At 38.4% G+C, this 17,194-nt stretch overlaps 1 protein-coding gene across 1 annotated transcript in view; it reads right to left on the reverse strand.

Moving 5' to 3' along the window:
- The window catches only part of LOC150076853 (kanadaptin), a 94,654-nt gene that overhangs the window by 31,784 nt on the left and 45,676 nt on the right, over positions 1-17,194 (reverse strand). The window contains exons 7-8 of the mRNA XM_090386787.1: positions 12,935-13,092; positions 4,010-4,082 (exon numbers count right to left, since the gene is read on the reverse strand). Coding sequence (XP_090242913.1) covers positions 4,010-4,082; positions 12,935-13,092 — 231 coding nt within the window. The remainder of the gene's footprint in view (positions 1-4,009; positions 4,083-12,934; positions 13,093-17,194) is intronic.

A 17,194-nucleotide genomic window follows, 5' to 3' on the forward strand; every position in this document is an offset into this window, starting at 1 on the left:
CCATGGAAACATACCTAATAATCCAAGTGGGTACTCACTGGGTAGTAATGCTAGCATGACTTATTTCTAATGCTAAGAATGGGATTGCCTAAATAGTGCTGGAGGTATTACTTCCCATTCTTGCATAAAGTCTTGTGCAAATTCAGTACAGTTACCAGAAAAGGAGTAGGGGGCTTATGACTAATAACTCTCCTCCTTAGAACATCCTAAGGCCTGTTCTATTAGACTGTACTTTGGAGCATCTGGCTGATTGTATAAGGCTACATTCTCCCTCTGAAAGTATTTGTTCACTAGAAGAGCTCTGTGAGGACAAACACTATTGTCAATTAAAAGAGAATCTGGACCAATCGCTTTTTCAATCAAAGATCTCATCTTGATATATTATAGCTATGAGTGTTCCTCAAGGTGCCTCCATAGCCAGGTGGGCAGGAGCAGCAGTGCATGCACACGCTTCTTGATTAGACCAGGGTTCGAGTCCATAACCACCAAATACGGAGGATGCAGAAAGGTCAGTGGAATGACCACTGCATATCCCGGCCTCCGTAGCCGAGTGGGCAGGAGCGGGAGTGCAGTAGCACACGCTCTTTGAGTAGACAGGGGTTCAAGCCCCTGACTGCTGAATACGGTCGATCTGCCAACCCGCACTGGACCAGCGTGGCAGATTATGGTCCATTTCCCTCAGCATGAATTGTTGAGGAGGCTTCCATCCTGCAGTGGGTTGATAATGGCTGCACTTTACTTTTTTTTTTTTTATCCCGGGAGCAATATGGCCTTAGTTGCTAATGCTCCTAAAAAACAAATAACAATAACAGTGTTCCTCAAAGGAACACATACAGATCTGTAGAATCACTGAGAGTGAGTTCAGCATACATCACTAAACTACAAACATCTCCACACGTCTCTTTCTACAATGTTAGTATGATGAAATCTGGTTCCCAACAGATAAAATGGGTGATAAGAATCCTACTGAAAACTAACTTGACTGATCAGTGAAGAGTGCCACTAGCACCAACCGAAATGGGACCTTTTGTGTGTGTTGGAGGGGGGGAAATAATAAACACAAACAGTTGGTGGCTGTGAATGAAGATCCTCTCTCATGCAGCCTTTTGTAAATAATACGCATGGATACAAATCCAGCTACAGATCCAAACATGCTCCAAAGGGAAGTTTCTATTACAACTTGCAGTTAGGAACAATAACAGCCACCACACATGGAGGTGAGATGAGGATTTTGAGAGACGGTTTACGTTTTGGAATTTCACCATCTGCTTATAGAGGCACATTAAAGTTTTTAAACTGCATGTAATCTATATGATATTAATATTTTGCTTCTATCTTTCTATGAGAATCTATAAGGTTAAAGGCCAGAAAAATAAAAAAATTAAAAAAAATCTAAAATTATGCATAATTTAGTATTAGTAGTGGTAAAATTATGCAAGAAAACAAGCTTATACAGCAACAGCTAAAAAAAAAAAAAAAAAAAAAGCTTCCCATCACCTTCCTTCCTCAATTAAATTTATGCCCCCTCATGTGTATTATCTGAGCAAGAGAAAGATTGCCATCAGGATTTAACTTACTCAATCCATTCAAAGCCTTAAACGTCTCAGTCAAATTGCCTGATATGTGCCTGGCTTCCAGGCAGGAAATAGGCAGAACTGAGGTCTTTTCTTGGTAAGCATATCCTTTTGTTCCCCTCACTAATCTTGTTGCTCTTCTCGGCAGCCATTCCAACAGATCACATATAGTGGCGGACAAAAAAACTGCATCACCTTAAAAAAGTAACATTTGTAGTGAAACATATGAGATATTGTTTGATTACAGTAATTTTGTTTGTCACAAAGCAAAAGGTATTGCGTTGTATAATGCTTCTATTGCATCAGACAGTAATTGCAAGGTATTGCATCAGCCATTTCTATAAATACAGCATTGGAAGGGTATACACGCTTGTTAGTATCCTTTTTTTTTTGTTGGTGTCAACTGAACATATGGAGCCATGCTTACACCTCCACAAAACAGGATACTAACAAGCGTGTATTATGGCCTGATCCAGGTCTTCTCTTCACATCACCGGTTTTACGCTTTAATTTCAGCACCTGGGATACTGTTGACTGGTGGCAGCCTATCGCTGATAAAATAGGCTGCCACCAGTCAACAGTATCCCAGGTGCTGAAATTAAAGCGTAAAACCGGTGATGTGAAGAGAAGACCTGGATCAGGCCATAAGAGAGTGACTACGCCTTCCCAAGATTGATATTTGAAACGGCTATGCCTTCGTAATCGCCATGCTAGTACTCCTGATCTAAAACTGGACTTTGAGATGGCCTCTGGTGTTGAAACAAGTGCACGAACTATCCAAAGACGGCTTTCAGAATGTGATCTGCATACCTATCAGCCCAAGAAGAAGCCTTTGTTGACTTACAAATGAGGAAGAAGCGACTTGCTTGGGCTAAAACGCATGCTTAATGGACAAAAGAGCAATTGGACACAGTCATCTTTTCTGACGAATCAATATTCAATCTGCATCTTTTCTGACGAATCAATATTCAATCTTCTCTTATGGGAAGTGATATGTCAGAAGACAAAAACTGCAGGCATACCATCCTGACTGCATAACAACGACTGTAAAGTTCCCTGCCGGTCATATGGTCTGGGGATGCATAACAAGCAAAGGGGTTTGTTTGTTTGTTTGTTATTTGGTTTTCAGGAGCATTAGCAACTAAGGTCATATTGCTCTGGGGACATGCGGTGGTCATTCCCTGACCTTTCTGCATCCTCCGTATTTGGTGGTCATGGGCTCGAACCCCGGTCTAATCAAGAAATGTGTGCTATGCACTGCTGCTTCTGCCCACAGAGGCGCCTAAGCAAAAGGGTTGGGCAAATTAAGTTTATTAGCATAACAGTGAATACAGAAACCTACACTGTTATCTTGGAGGAGTGCCTGAAACCCGTTGTTAGGGATCATTGACATCCAAAACTGCATTTTTCAACAGGACTCAGCACCTTGCCACACATCAAAATTGGTAAGTTTTATGCTATTTAAGGTTTAATGATAAGTTTGCCTTCTTATCTCACAAGAAGACAAACTCATCTTAAAACATACTAACACCAATGTTTTCCCTCATTTTTCTCCTATAAGGTGCAGTCATATGTCAAAAATGCTGGCATTACAGTGTTGGACTGGCCCAGCAAAAGTTCAGATTTGAACCCTACTGAAAATTGCAGGTACATAATGTCATCTAAAATTGCTCAGAAGAAGCCATCAAGTAAGGTTCAGCTGCAGGAGAGCATTATAAGGGCGTGGTACCACAAAATTGGGCAACCGTATATCCAGAAGTTGATTAACTCTATGCCAGATCGTTGCAAGGATCTAATTGTAATTGCAGGTCGAGGAGGAACAACAAAATACCGAGGACTTATTTTGCTGATTTACAGTACATAATACTATTAGGTTAACTTGTCATTTCAGTTTGTACACGTAAATGCAATAAAATGTATGTTTAATTGTCATGATTGCCATTTGCCTGATTTCTCATATTTCCATTAATTATGCATTTTATCCTTTGGGAAGATATTTATGGCAATTAGATATATCAGGTGGAGTCTTTTTATTGGATTTCATTCACAGAGATAAATAAATATATAAATATATATATATCCCATCTAAAAAATGCATTTTGAACATTTCTGCAATCCACAATTCAGCACAAAACTCACAAGTGATGCAGTTTTTTTGTTTGCCACTGTACTTCCTAAAATAAAGTTTCCATACCTATATGCAGTACTCGAGATATGGTTGAACCATTACCTTATATAACAATATCCTCCTTTTCTAAAGTTCCTATATATCACTGACCCTATGAGCTGTCCTAGCAGTCTGTCTGCACTCTCAATAGACTTCATACCTTACACCATTTTACTCATTTTATGTTGTTTTTAGGAATTATTTGCCAAAAAATAAAGCCAAAAATATTATACAAAGATAAAATCGAAATAGCTTTACTCCTTCTTACCTTTCTTAGTACTTTCTTGTAATTTTCTTTCTATATCTTTAATTTGCTCTTCAGTCATTTCCAATTTTTTCAACTAGAATATAAAAAACAGTTCCATGCTTAAACAAGTTGTGCTATAAAAGTGTAAACTGACTAACAAAATAACTATATGCTTTAATAAATATCATTTATGGGCTAAATACATCCCACAATTTTAGAATAACTGCCTAAAATAAGTGAAGCTTTACTTATTACTAAACTTCATCTTTCAAAAGTCTGGTAAAAATTACAACTGATTACAGGAGAACAAGTTGCAGAGGAATGCAGTTCATAAGTTATGGGATTTTTCATGGAATTAAAACTTTACTTAGTTCCAAAAATCACTGGAAGAGGGTACTGTTGCATAAAGACATCCAGAGTATACAGATTACTTTAAAAGGCATGGTGGTCATTAATTACCATGTTATCATTGCTTGATAAGCTCTGTTCATTAGGTTGCATTACAAGAATTCTGAGTCTGTGAAAGCTGCTTTATGAAAGTTTCATTTGGAAAGACATATGAGGGGCTGAACCTAACCGATATAAACATTTGGTTTGTTCTGACTATTTGAGAGGTTTGAGGAAACAGTAATGTCTGACAGCTTATGTACTAAATTAAACCCATTGTAGCTGTGTATGCTATTAAAGAGCACATCAGCAAAGGGCATACTGATTGACTGCTTCATTGGATGGACAGCTAGTACTCATATCAGTCAAGTGTTTCAAATATCTGATTCAATCATTTCAAATATTGCTGCTATTGTCATAGTTATAGAGTGAGTGGCAGATGAATTCAAATTTTTTAATTGTGATAAATAGGTAACTCTAAAGTTAGAATCACTTAGGTTGGCATTAGTTGGATAATTTTGTTATATACAGTCAAACTTGGTTATAATGAGCAAGGAAATAACAAGATCACAGCTGTAATGAGCAAAGAGCCATAATGATTTTAATTTATGAGTATTCCCATATTACCGTACAAATTTTGGTAACTATACAAACATTCATAATTGCTTGGGTAGTTGAAAAACCCAATTCTTGGAATGGACAAAAATGAAAAGGGCAACTTAGCTTTTATGGCCACAGGCATCGGATTAGCGGCCGGTTTAATACCTTGTCCTTTCGGGGATGGGGATTATACAATAGTGCATTGGCGTTCTGTTGTCACATTTATAGATTGTCTTGTATTCATTGAACCATAAATTTATTTCGGGACTTCTAAGAATTTTGTCAACGGAACATCTAAGAACTTTGTATGCATTTCGGGAATTCTAAGAATTTGTATGCATTTTGGGACTTCTAAGAACTTTGTATGCAGATCACTTTACTGTCATTTTAAATAAAATCAGTTAGAAATGAACCATTCCTTCGGAAAAATGTCTACTAACAAAAGGAAGTGTCTCAATTTGTGAAAAAGTCTAAATTATTCGTGAGTTAGAACGTGGTGCAAAAAATGTTGAAGTGTGTAAAACGTTTTCTTTGTCCTCTTCAAGTGTATCGACATTGTGGAAGAATAAAGATGTTTATATATCAACAATGGAAAAGAACGTAATCAGAAAAAAAAAATTTAGAAAGTGCAAGGTTACAAATGTTGATGAAGCATTGCTTCTATGGTTCACTACAGAAAGAAGTGCTGGATTTTCAATAGAAGGTCTGATCTTGAAGGCTCAAGTGGAAAAATTTGCCAAACAATTTGGATGCAACGATTTCGTATGCAACAACGGTTGGCCGGATCGATTTAAAAACTGAATACAAACATATTAATACAAATAATATGTAGGTATATGCTAATATTGTATTATTTTTTTTCTCTAATATTACTTTTGTTTTTTGAATCTATCTTTTTATCAAGTTATTGAGAATTAAAAAAAAAAAAAAAAAAATAGGAGGTAGATTTAACTCATCACTGTTATAGTGAGTAATGGTTATAACGAGGAAATTTTGTCGGTTCCATGATGTTCATTATAATTAACGTATAACTTTTAAGCATAATGGTATAGACTAATACATAGAATGCAAACTTGGTAGTATTTTTAACTATATTGAATTTGAATGGAAATCATGCCTCAGACCAGAGCAGCAAAGCAAAGGGCTCAAATTAGTGGGAGTGCCGTGGCTCTGGGGAGAATTGAGGGTGGGAGCTATCCTCAGAATCACAGCCTTATGAGATGTACGGCTTGCTTGATGTTTACAGAGCTATCAGGAATGGGATATGATACCGCCAAGGGGGGAAGTTTTTGTGTGGGCTCAATGTAAGGAGTGCAAGTATATTAGGCACCAACTCAGCGTTGTTATGGGCCATTATGAGAGACTGAGGAACAAGGTGGATGTCCTCAAAGGAATTAAACTGAGGGATCCATCAAGCTCTGAACTGTCTGCATCAATGTCAGAGCTTGCATTAGATCATCAGGCAACACAGATGCAAACCTCCAAGGCAGAATGTGTTGGTCCCACAGGAGCTAGTTGTTGTCAGTGACTCAATTGTCGGGGGAAACAGGAAATATATTGTGCAAAAAGGATAGGTGGAATAGTTAGTTAGTTAGTTATTTGGTTTTTAGGAGCATTAGCAACTAAGGCCATATTGCTCCGTGAATATGCGGTGGTCATTCCCTGACCTTTCCGCATCCTCCGTATTTGGTGGTGACGGGCTCGAACCCCGGTCTAATCAAGAAGCGTGTGCTATGCACTGCTGCTCCTTCCCACCTGGCTACGGAGGCGCCGGTGGAATAGGACTAGGGTATGTCTGCCAGGGGCAAAAGTTGATGACGGATGACGTACCGACAGAATTACTTAACAAGTACAGGTCACTGTTGAACAAAAGCCGAAAATTAGGGTTGAATTTGAAAGTGTCTGCAATTCTGCCAGACACGATAGGAGGGAGTATATGATGAGAGCCTTGTCGATCAATTCGGCCCTGGAAAGATTGTGCAAGGCTCAAGGGATAGAATTTTTTTCAGCCTGGTCTGTACTTGTTAACAGGAGAGACTGCTTCTACAGGGATGGGATACACTTAAATAGAAAGGGCGCAAGAATATTTGCTGATGCTATCGAGGCAGTGTTAGGTGGGTAGGAAAACTGATAGCTTGGGGGGATACAAGGACTAAAAGTTTAACAGTAGCCGTAGGCAGAGGTGAAGGTGATTTTTGCACAACTTCCATCAGAATAAGTAGCGACCTGGAGCAAGGGGTGCTAGGGGTTTCAGGGACGGATGGCAGTCATCCTAAAATAGGTGGGTATATGGGATGTGTTAGGGTAACTTGGAATAGGAATAGGAGCATGTGTGCTTGCATATATACCAATGCTAGAAGTATAGTAAATAAATTTGATGAATTTGAAGTGTTCGTCAAGACATCAAAGGCGGATATTGTTGGGATAGCAGAGACATGGTGTCACACAGATATAAGGAATGCAGAACTGGAATTTGGGGAGTACAATGTGTACAGAAAGGATAGACAGGATAGAAAGGGAGGAGGTGTTATGCTGTTAATTAAGAAAAACATAAAATCAAAAGAAGTGCACCCAGTTGATATAGATGAACAGTGCACTGTTGAGTCAGTTTGGTGTGACATAAGCACTGCGAAAGCAAAAATAAGAGTAGGAGTGTTATAGGCCTAATGACTCAAATGAGTACAATGAACAATTATACAGAGAAATAGAGTGGACCAGTAGATCAGAATGTCTTATAATGGGGGATTTTAACTTCCCAGATATTGACTGGAACTTGTGGGTTGGTCACTCACACACTAGTCAGACTTTTGGGGATTTATTGGATGATTGTTTTCTGCAGCAGCATGTTCGAGAGGCAACCAGAGAGAGTAATACTCTTGATCTGGTTATCAGCAGTGATCATTTGTGTATTAAGAATTTGTAGATAAAGGAACCGCTAGGTGGCAGTGATCACAGTGTACTGATGTGGGATTTACTTAAAGATATAATTACCATCAGTGGTAAAGGAAAGCGTTTTTGCTTCCGTAAAGGTGAGTACAGTGGACTCAGAAAGTTTTTAAATTCTGTACAGTGGGATAAACTGACGATGTTACCAACAGTAAATTCTAAGTGGGAAGCATTCAAGGAATTAATCATGGATGCTACTAAAAGTTTCATACCTATTAAGAAATATTCTTCAAGGTTTAGGCCTAAGTGGTTATCTAATGAACTAATGAGACTCGTAACAGGGAAGAAAAATGCATGGGATGCATATAAATTATCAAGCAACTCAGAAGCCTATGGCAGATATAAGCTAGTCTGTAATCAGGTCACAAAGGAGGTTAGGCAGGCGAAGGCAGATTACGAGAAATCCTTGGCAAAAGATGCTAAGAAAAACAGCAAGGATTTCTTTACTAATATAAACTCTAAAAGGAAGGGAATGAATCCGATTGGCCCACTTGACATCGATGGTTCGACTTTTGATGATCCTGCTCAGATAGCAAACAAACTGAATGAGTATTTTGCATCTACATTCACACATGAGGAATTATTAAGGTTTGAAAATGGCAGAAGGTTATCAAATTGTAGCAGAAGACTTAATGATTTTGTAATAACTGAGAGCAAAGTGGAGGAGAAATTGTTGAAGTTAAACATAAGAAAAGCACCTGGGGTGGATGGGATCTATCCAGTTATATTAAAGGAGGCGGAAAAGCAACTAAGCAAATCCTTAGCCATAATTATGAGAGCATCCTTGGACTCAAAGGAGGTTCCCACGGACTGGAGATGTGCAAATGCATCCCCAATTCACAAAGGGGGATTGAAGGGTAACGCGAGTAATTACAGACCAGTTTAACTTCTGTTCTGGGTAAAATAATGGAGTCACAAGGTTAAAGATGCATTGCAGGATCATCTAGACAAGACTGCAGCAATAATTCAGACACAGCATGGGTTTGTTAAGGGAAAGTCTTGTCTGACAAATTTGATAGGATATTATGATGTGGTTACAAAGGAACTGGATGCAAAAAATAATTTTGATATCATATATTTGGATTTCAGGAAAGCTTTTGACACTGTTGCGCATGAAAGACTACTGTACAAATTGGAGCAGAATGGTATTAAGGGTAAGTTGCTACAATGGATAAAAGGATGGTTAAGTGGGAGAAGACAGAGGGTGGTAATCAATGGGTGCTGCTCTTCATGGACTAATGTTATTAGTGGAGTCCCACAGGGTTCGGTGTTGAGCCCACTGTTGTTTTCTATATTTATCAATGATATTGATGAAGGAATATCAAGCTTAATGTCAAAGTTTGCAGATGATACAAAGGTTGGCAGGGTTGTTAATGACAGTAATGGCAGTGTGCTACTGCAACAGGATCTAGATAATTTGGGCAGATGGGCTAAGAAGTGGCAACTGAAGTTTAACCTTGACAAATGCAAAGTACTGCATATGGGTAGAAGTAACCCCAGAGAAACGTACCAACTGTGTGGTACTACACTTAAGGTGGTAGAAAATGAAAAAGACTTGGGAGTAATTGAGCAGGCAGATATGAAGTTTTCTGAGCAATGCAGACAGGCTGCCAGGGCAGGTCATGGGGTTTTGTCAATGATATATAGGAATTTTGCTAGCAGGGAAAAGGAGGTGATTATCCCTCTGTATAAGGCAATGGTCTGGCCATGCTTTGAGTACTGCGTACAGGTCTGGAGGCCTCATTTTAGGAAGGATGTAGATTTACTTGAGCGTGTACAAAGAAGGGCAACAAGATTGGTGAGGGGAATGAAGGGATCCTCTTACCAAGAGAGGCTTCAGTTCTGCAAATTGCAGTGGCTGGAGACTAGGCACCTGCGCGGTGATCTGATTGAGATGTGTAAGGCCTTGAATGGGTTGAGCACGCTGAATTCTGATGGAATCCTTCCACTTGTTCAGATTACGAACCTAAGGGGGCATAAATTCAAATTAAGAAAAGACACGTAGTAAAGATGTGCGGAAATTTGCCTTTAGCCAGCGGGTGGTTAATTGCTGGAACAAACTTCCATCTGTCATTGTGGAAGTTGATAGGTTGAATAAATTTAAGGAGGAACTGGACAGGCATTTGGAGGGAATGGTGTGTTTTTTTTGGCTGATGCTGCATAAGCTCATACACATGCTTTCTTGCATCACATGCCACTACTACTACTACTACGTTGTAGAGCAAATTTAATCATCTTTTAGGGGCACAAAAAGTGATATTGTTGTACATGTTGGCACTAATGACATTAAGAGTAGGTCATCTGCAGACTTACGAGGAGTGGTACAAAAATAATGCATCCTATCTTTTAACTCAGAAAATTTAATTCCTACAATTATGCCTTTTACATCAATTAATCATCAATCATTAATAAACAGACTGTTATTTTTCCACAAAGTTTCCATCATTTTCTATACACTTCCACCATCTCTGAGTCAGGCGATGTATTCCAGTCCTTAAAAAAACCTTAATCTTTCTCCGGAGGGCTTCGCGAACACTGTGCTTGAGGTGATCATCGTCTGCAAAATGGGTGCATCCTTCAGCGGGCTGAAGAGGCGATAGTCTGAAGGTGCAAGATCCGGGTTATGAGAGGGGCGAGGAAGAACAGTGCATCCCAGTTTTGCCATGGCCTCCATCGTGTGCAGACTGATGTGAGGTTGTGCACTGTCATAGAGAAGAAGAACCTCGTTAAGGTTTTTGTCCAGTCAAACTCTACAGATGCCGGCTTTCAACTTTTTCAACGTTTCCACAAATCAATCTGAGTTGATTGTGATGCCACACTGCAAGAAGTCCACAAGCAAGACCCCATCTTTGTCCAAAAACACTATCACCATGACTTTACTGACAATAGGCTGTCTTCTGAACTTGCGCAGTTAATTTTGATGATGTCACTCCATTGACTGTCTTTTCGTTTCAGGGTCATAATGGTGGACCCAGGTTTCATCACCTGTGACTATGCATGAAAGAAAAACCTCTCCTTCACTCTCATAGCATTAGAGAAGTTCCATACAAATGACTTTCTGGGCTTCTTTGTGCTCATGTGTCAGCATTTTCAGGACCCACCAGGTGCAAACCTTGATGTAGTCTAGTTCCTTCAATGGTTATCACAGCAGGTTTCCCAATACCTACTGAATCACACAATTTGCATGTTGTGATGTGGCAGTCCTCTTTGATCAGCCCATCGATACAGTTCTTGTTGTCTGTTGTCACTGGCGTTACTGGGCAGCTGCTTCGAGGCTTGTCAACGATATCACTTTAGCCACTCTTAAAGTGTCTTACGCAACATCTAACTGTACTCACCCCTACAGTATTGTCACCATAAACAATTTTGAGACAATATGGATTTCAATAAGTGTCACTTCTTCCTTGGTAAGAAATTCAATCACCACTCTTTGCTTCATACATATATCTGTAACATCCACCATTATGAACTATCCGTGTGCTGTGCTCATGAGACCAATCACAGTGGCACTCATTATGGTGAAACTAGAGATCTTTAGTGACCACTCAGTGACATGTGAAATGATCTAAAGTGGTCCATTTGAAAGCAAAAAATTAGGAGGCATTACTTTTGTACCAGTCCTCGTACTTAACAAGTACAGAGCAAGGTTGAAAAAAAGTTGTAAGTTAGGGTTAAATTTGAAAGTTTCTGCAATTCTGCCCACATATGGTAGGAAGAAGTATATGCTGAGAGCCTTGTCAATCAATTCAGTCCTGGAGAGACTGTTCAAGGATCATGGGGTAGAATTTTTCTCAGCATGGTTTGTGCTTGTTAAAAGGAGAGACTACTTCTACAGGGATGGGATACATAGACTAATAGATTAACAATAGCCACATGCAGAAGTGAAAGTGATTCTTTAGTGTTTCTATTGGAATTAGAAGCAGCCTTGAAAGCAAGGTGCTGGAGATTTCAAGAACTGCTGGGAGTAATCATTAAACAAATAAATACATGGGCTGTATTAGAGTAACTAAGAGTAAGAACAGGTGCACATATACTTGCATGTACATCAACGCTAGAAGTACAGTAAATAAATTTGACAAACTTGAAGTGCTGGTCAAGACATCAAATGTGCATATTTTTGGGATTTCAGAAACAGTGTCACTCAAGATATAAGGGATGCAGAATTTGAATATGAGGAGTACAATGTATACAGAAAAAAGACAGGATAGGAGGGGAGGGGTTATGCTCTTAGTTAAGAAGCACATAAAATCTAGGGTAGTGCATCCAGATGATATGGGTGACTAGTGCAATGTTGAGTCAGTCTGGTGTGATGTAAGCACTGGGAAAGCAAAAATGAGAGGAGTGTGTTATAGGCCTATTGACTCTGATGAGTACAACAAACAGCTGTACAGAGAAATAGAATGGACCAGTTAATCAGAATATCTTATAATGGGGGATTTTAACTTCCCAGATATTGAATGAAACTTGAGTTGGTCACTCGCACACTAGCAAGACTTTTTCGGATTTATTGGATGACTGTTTTCTACAGAAGCAGATCTGTGTTCCCTAAAATACAACAAACTGTGCTTAAATTGAAGTAAAATTACAATTAAGTCAGCAAGTAATAACTGATATATTTCTCTCAAGTGGGAAAGACCAGATGGGTTACATCAATATATGTTAATAAATGAGGAATGCATTATTCCAACAAGGCAGGGCCATCATTATAGAGTGGCCCAGTACAACACCAGGGTGCTGTATAATGATGGTCCTTCCTTGTTGCTCTTCATTTACCCTTTCCAACAGATTTTATATTCATATTAATCAAGTTTGCTTTATTGCAGTAAGAAATCAAGAGAATAAAGTGATTAAGTTATAAATCCGGAGAAATGCTGAAGATACAACAAATCAAAAGGGTGCCATAGTTTCATTTTATAATCACTTATTGAAAAATGGCTGAAAAATTAAAACACTGAGTAAAAAAGTGACAAATGTAAGAATTTATTTTATAAAATTATATTTAACAAAACTTACCAAAGAATCATAAGTTTCTACATTAGTGTCTTTCTTAAGTATCTTTCGTCTAATTTCCCTTTTTTTCTCTATTGTTCCTGTTCTATCTAAGTAAATATCTTCATCACTATCATAGAAATCATCTTCTTCCCAGTTCTTCTGTTTTCTTTTATGACTTTCTAAAAATTAAGCAGGAAAAATCAAAAGAAAAAAATGATGCCCTTTGCCAAGGAAGCAAATTATTTAAAAAGTAGAGAGAAAAAAGCTTCACTTTTTAAATACTTTTTAAATTGTAGAATTAAATAATGACAATATAGTAATCAAAATGAACATCATTCAAAACAAAGAATGCAGTTGGATGTAAGAAAAACTTTAAACACGAATGTGCTCTATTCACTGAGAGAGAACAACCAATATTTGAAAACTTTTCGAAAAGTTATCTTTTACAGTTAGTAATGTTATTTACAACGAGGTGGGAAACATTCAATGAGAAATGCCTGAGTTTCCATTACTTTTTACATCATTACAAGATAGCAAAAAAGTGACAAATGTAAGAATTTACAAATGTAAAAATAATACCAAGGTTCTGAAAATCATGACCAAACCAACTTTGGCAAGAACAAGACTTCTCTCCCTCAACCTGATTGGACACTCATAGAACCACCAAGTTGGAACATGTAGTAGCTATGAAAGTTTACCATTAAAAAACATTACCAAAAGAAAGATCATAAGTTTGAAAACAAAAAACCATATAACCTAAATTCACATATCTGTTAGTTCAGAATATATTCTTCATTTAAATTTTTTTTTTAAAAACCTCTTTAAAACTCTGTGAACTCTAAGCTTTGTAAACAGGTATCTCTATTGCATCTTACTAAATAACTTTAGTAAGATGCAATAACTTCCTCAGTTTGAATCTATGCTCCCTCAGGTTTGTAATCTGAGCAAGAGGAAGAATCCCCTCAGCATTAAGTCTGCTCAATCCATTCAAGGCCTTATACACCTCAATCAGATTGCCCCGCAGGTGCCTAGTCTCCAGAAGCTGCAATTTGCAGTACTTAAGCCTTTCTTCATAAGAGCATCCATTTGATCCCGTCACCAGTCATGTTGCTCTTTTCTGTACTCGTTCTAGCAACTGTACATCCTTCCTAAAATGATGCTTCCAGACCTGTACGCAGTACTCAAGGTGTGGCACGACCATTGCCTTATACAAGGGAATAATCACCTCCTTATCCCTGCTCACAAAATTCCTGTATATTATTGACAAGACCCCATGGCTTACTCTGGCAGCCTGTCTGCACTGCTCAGAAAACTTCATATCTGACTGCACAATCACCCCAAGGTATCTTTCATTCTCCATTCCTGAGTTTAACACCACATAGTTGGTACATTTCTCTGGGGTTACTGCTACCCATATGCAGTACTTTGCATTTGACAATGTTAAACTTCAATTGTCACTTCTCAGTCCATCTACCCAACTTTTCCACATCCTGTTGCAGCAGCATACTGTCATTACTGTTATTAACAACCCTGCCAACCTTTGTATCATCTGCAAAGTTTGACATTAAGCTTGATATACCTTCATCAATATCATTGATAAATATACAAAACAACAATGGGCCCAACACCAAAACCTGAGGGACACCACTAATAACATCAGTCCGCGTAGAGCAATAGCCATTGACCATCACTCTTTCTTTTCTCATTCAACCATCCTTTTATCCATTGTAGCAACTTGCTCTTATTGCCATACTGTTCCAATTTGTATAGTAGTCTTCCATGTGCAACAGTATCAAAAGCTTTCCTGAAATCCAAGTATATGATATCGAACTTATTTTTTGCATCCAGTTCCTTTGTGGCCACATCATAGTATCCAATCAAATTGGTCAGGCAAGACTTCCCCTTGACAAACCCATACTGTGTCTGAATTATTGCTGCAGTCTTGTCTAAATGATCCCGCAATGCTTCTTTAACCAGTGACTCCATTATTTAACCTGAAACAATAGTCAAACAAACAGGTCTGTAATTACTTGTGTCACCCTTTGATCCCCCTTGTGAATTGGAGATACATTTGCACATCTCCAGTCTGTGGGGACTTCCCCCGAGTCCAAGGATGTTCTCATAATTATGGCTAAGGGTTTGTTTACTTCCTTTGCTGCCTCCTTTAATATAACTGGATCGATCCCATCCACCCCAGGTGCCTCTCTTATGCTTAACTTCAACAATTTCTCCTCTACTTTGCTGTCAGTTATTACAAAATCATTTAACTTCCTGTTAGAGTCTGATAAACATCTGGCCCTCTCCTCCTTAAAGAACTCCTCACGTGTGAATGTAGATGCAAAATACTCATTTAATTCGGCAGCTGAGAATGATCATTTACAGTCAAATCATTGATATCAAGTGGACCAATCTGATTCATCCTCTTCCTTTTAGAGTTTATATAAGTAAAGAAGTCTGCTGTTTTTCTTTGCATCCTTTGCCAAAGATTTTTCATAATCTGCCTTCATTTGCCTAACCTACTTTGTGACTTTATTACAGACTAGCTTGTATCTACAATAGGCTTCTGTGTCACCTGACAATTTATGTGCATCCCATGCATTTTTCTTCTCTGCCACGAGTCTCATTAGTTCATCTGACATCCATTTGGGCCTGAACCTAGAGCAGTATTTCTTAGTTGGTATGAAAAGCCTAGTAGCTTCCAGGATTACTTCCTTGAATGCTTCCCATTTAGAATTTGCTGTTGGTAACATCATCAGTTGGTCCAACTGTATAGAACCTAAAAAATCTCTGAGAGCGCTGTAGTTGCCTTTACAAAAGCAAAAACCCTTCCCATTACACCTGTTGGTAATTACATCTTTAAGTAAATTCCACATGAGTACAGTGTGATCACTTCTACCTAGTGGTTCCGTTATCTGTAAATTCTTAATGCATGAATAATCACTGCTGATAATCAGATCAAGAGTTACTCCCTCTTGTTTCCTCTCTAACATGCTGCTGTAGAAAACAATCATCCAATAAATCCACAAAAGCCTTGCTAGTGTGCAAATAACCAACTCACAAGTTCCAGTCTATATCTGGGAAGTTAAAATCCCCCATTATAAGACACTCTATTTCTCTGTATAATTGTTCACATCAGAGTCATCAGGCCCAAAACAAACTCCTACCCTCATTTTTGCTTTCCCAGTGCTTATGTCACTCCAAACTGACATAAGCACTGCAATGTCCATCTCCACACATTTTATAGTAGTTCTGGTGATTTGGTCCAGATTTTGTCCATAATTTGACTCCTGTATGTTCTATTTTCTTCAAACTTATTTGGATCTATGGAGAAGTGTTGGATCATGTTACACGGGAACATTCCTTTTAAGGAGTCCAGTGTTGGCTGCCACAACATCAAACTGATGTTGTGGCAGCCTACGAGCTCCTGGCAGATAGCCCAGAATGCAGCATAGGTCTTCTTCTTTGTCTTGAGGAAGTGATCTTTCAAATTTAAGTCTTCATCCCATGTCATCCCAAGGTCGGTATGCGATGAAACTTTTGGAATTGTCTCGCCATTAACTATAACTCATGTCATTCCTGAACTTCCTCTTCGTAATTGTCATGTGGGCTGACTTCGCATTGTTTAGTTGGAGTCCAGCTAGCTGTAAGTAATCTATTAATTGTTGTATTTGATTATTAATTTCTTGAACCTGTTTGGGGTCTTTTGAAATAATAAAAAATTTAAATCATTGGCGAAGGAGCTAAAATTTGGTTGTGCTACAAGGAATGGTTCAAATAGAATTGCAAAGAGGCTGGTCGACATCACCTCACCCTGAGGCATTCTCCTCATTGCATAGATAGTTTTTGGGTGAGATCCATTTTCTATAATTAACTCTCTACACTGTAGTAAAGATTCCAGAATGTTTACTATAATAACAAACAAACAAAGGCTACATCTTCCTTTCAAGCACAGAGGGCTACAAACTGCACTTATTATATACTAGACTGAATTAAACTTGTGCCTTTTTCACTTCTTCAGACAGCTAATTTTAGTGGCTGTTTGTCTTTTAAACACCTAGCAGTAGTCAGCCATGATATTGACATTCCACCCCCTTAGTACCTTTTTTCCCATTTCTTTTATATCCTGATGGAATCTTTCCCCATGTGCATCACTCAAACTACTTAAATTTTCTGGGAAATAGTTGACACGAAAGTGCAAGAAGTGTACCTTAACACTCATAGTGCAGGCTAGTTTTCTGAACTTCTCCAAAATGTCATTCACAATCATCTCATAATTTGGAT

Source organism: Mastigoproctus giganteus, chromosome 12, assembly GCF_048544385.1.
Source record: "Mastigoproctus giganteus isolate SK-2022 chromosome 12, ASM4854438v1, whole genome shotgun sequence".
Lineage (NCBI taxonomy): Eukaryota > Metazoa > Arthropoda > Arachnida > Uropygi > Thelyphonidae > Mastigoproctus > Mastigoproctus giganteus.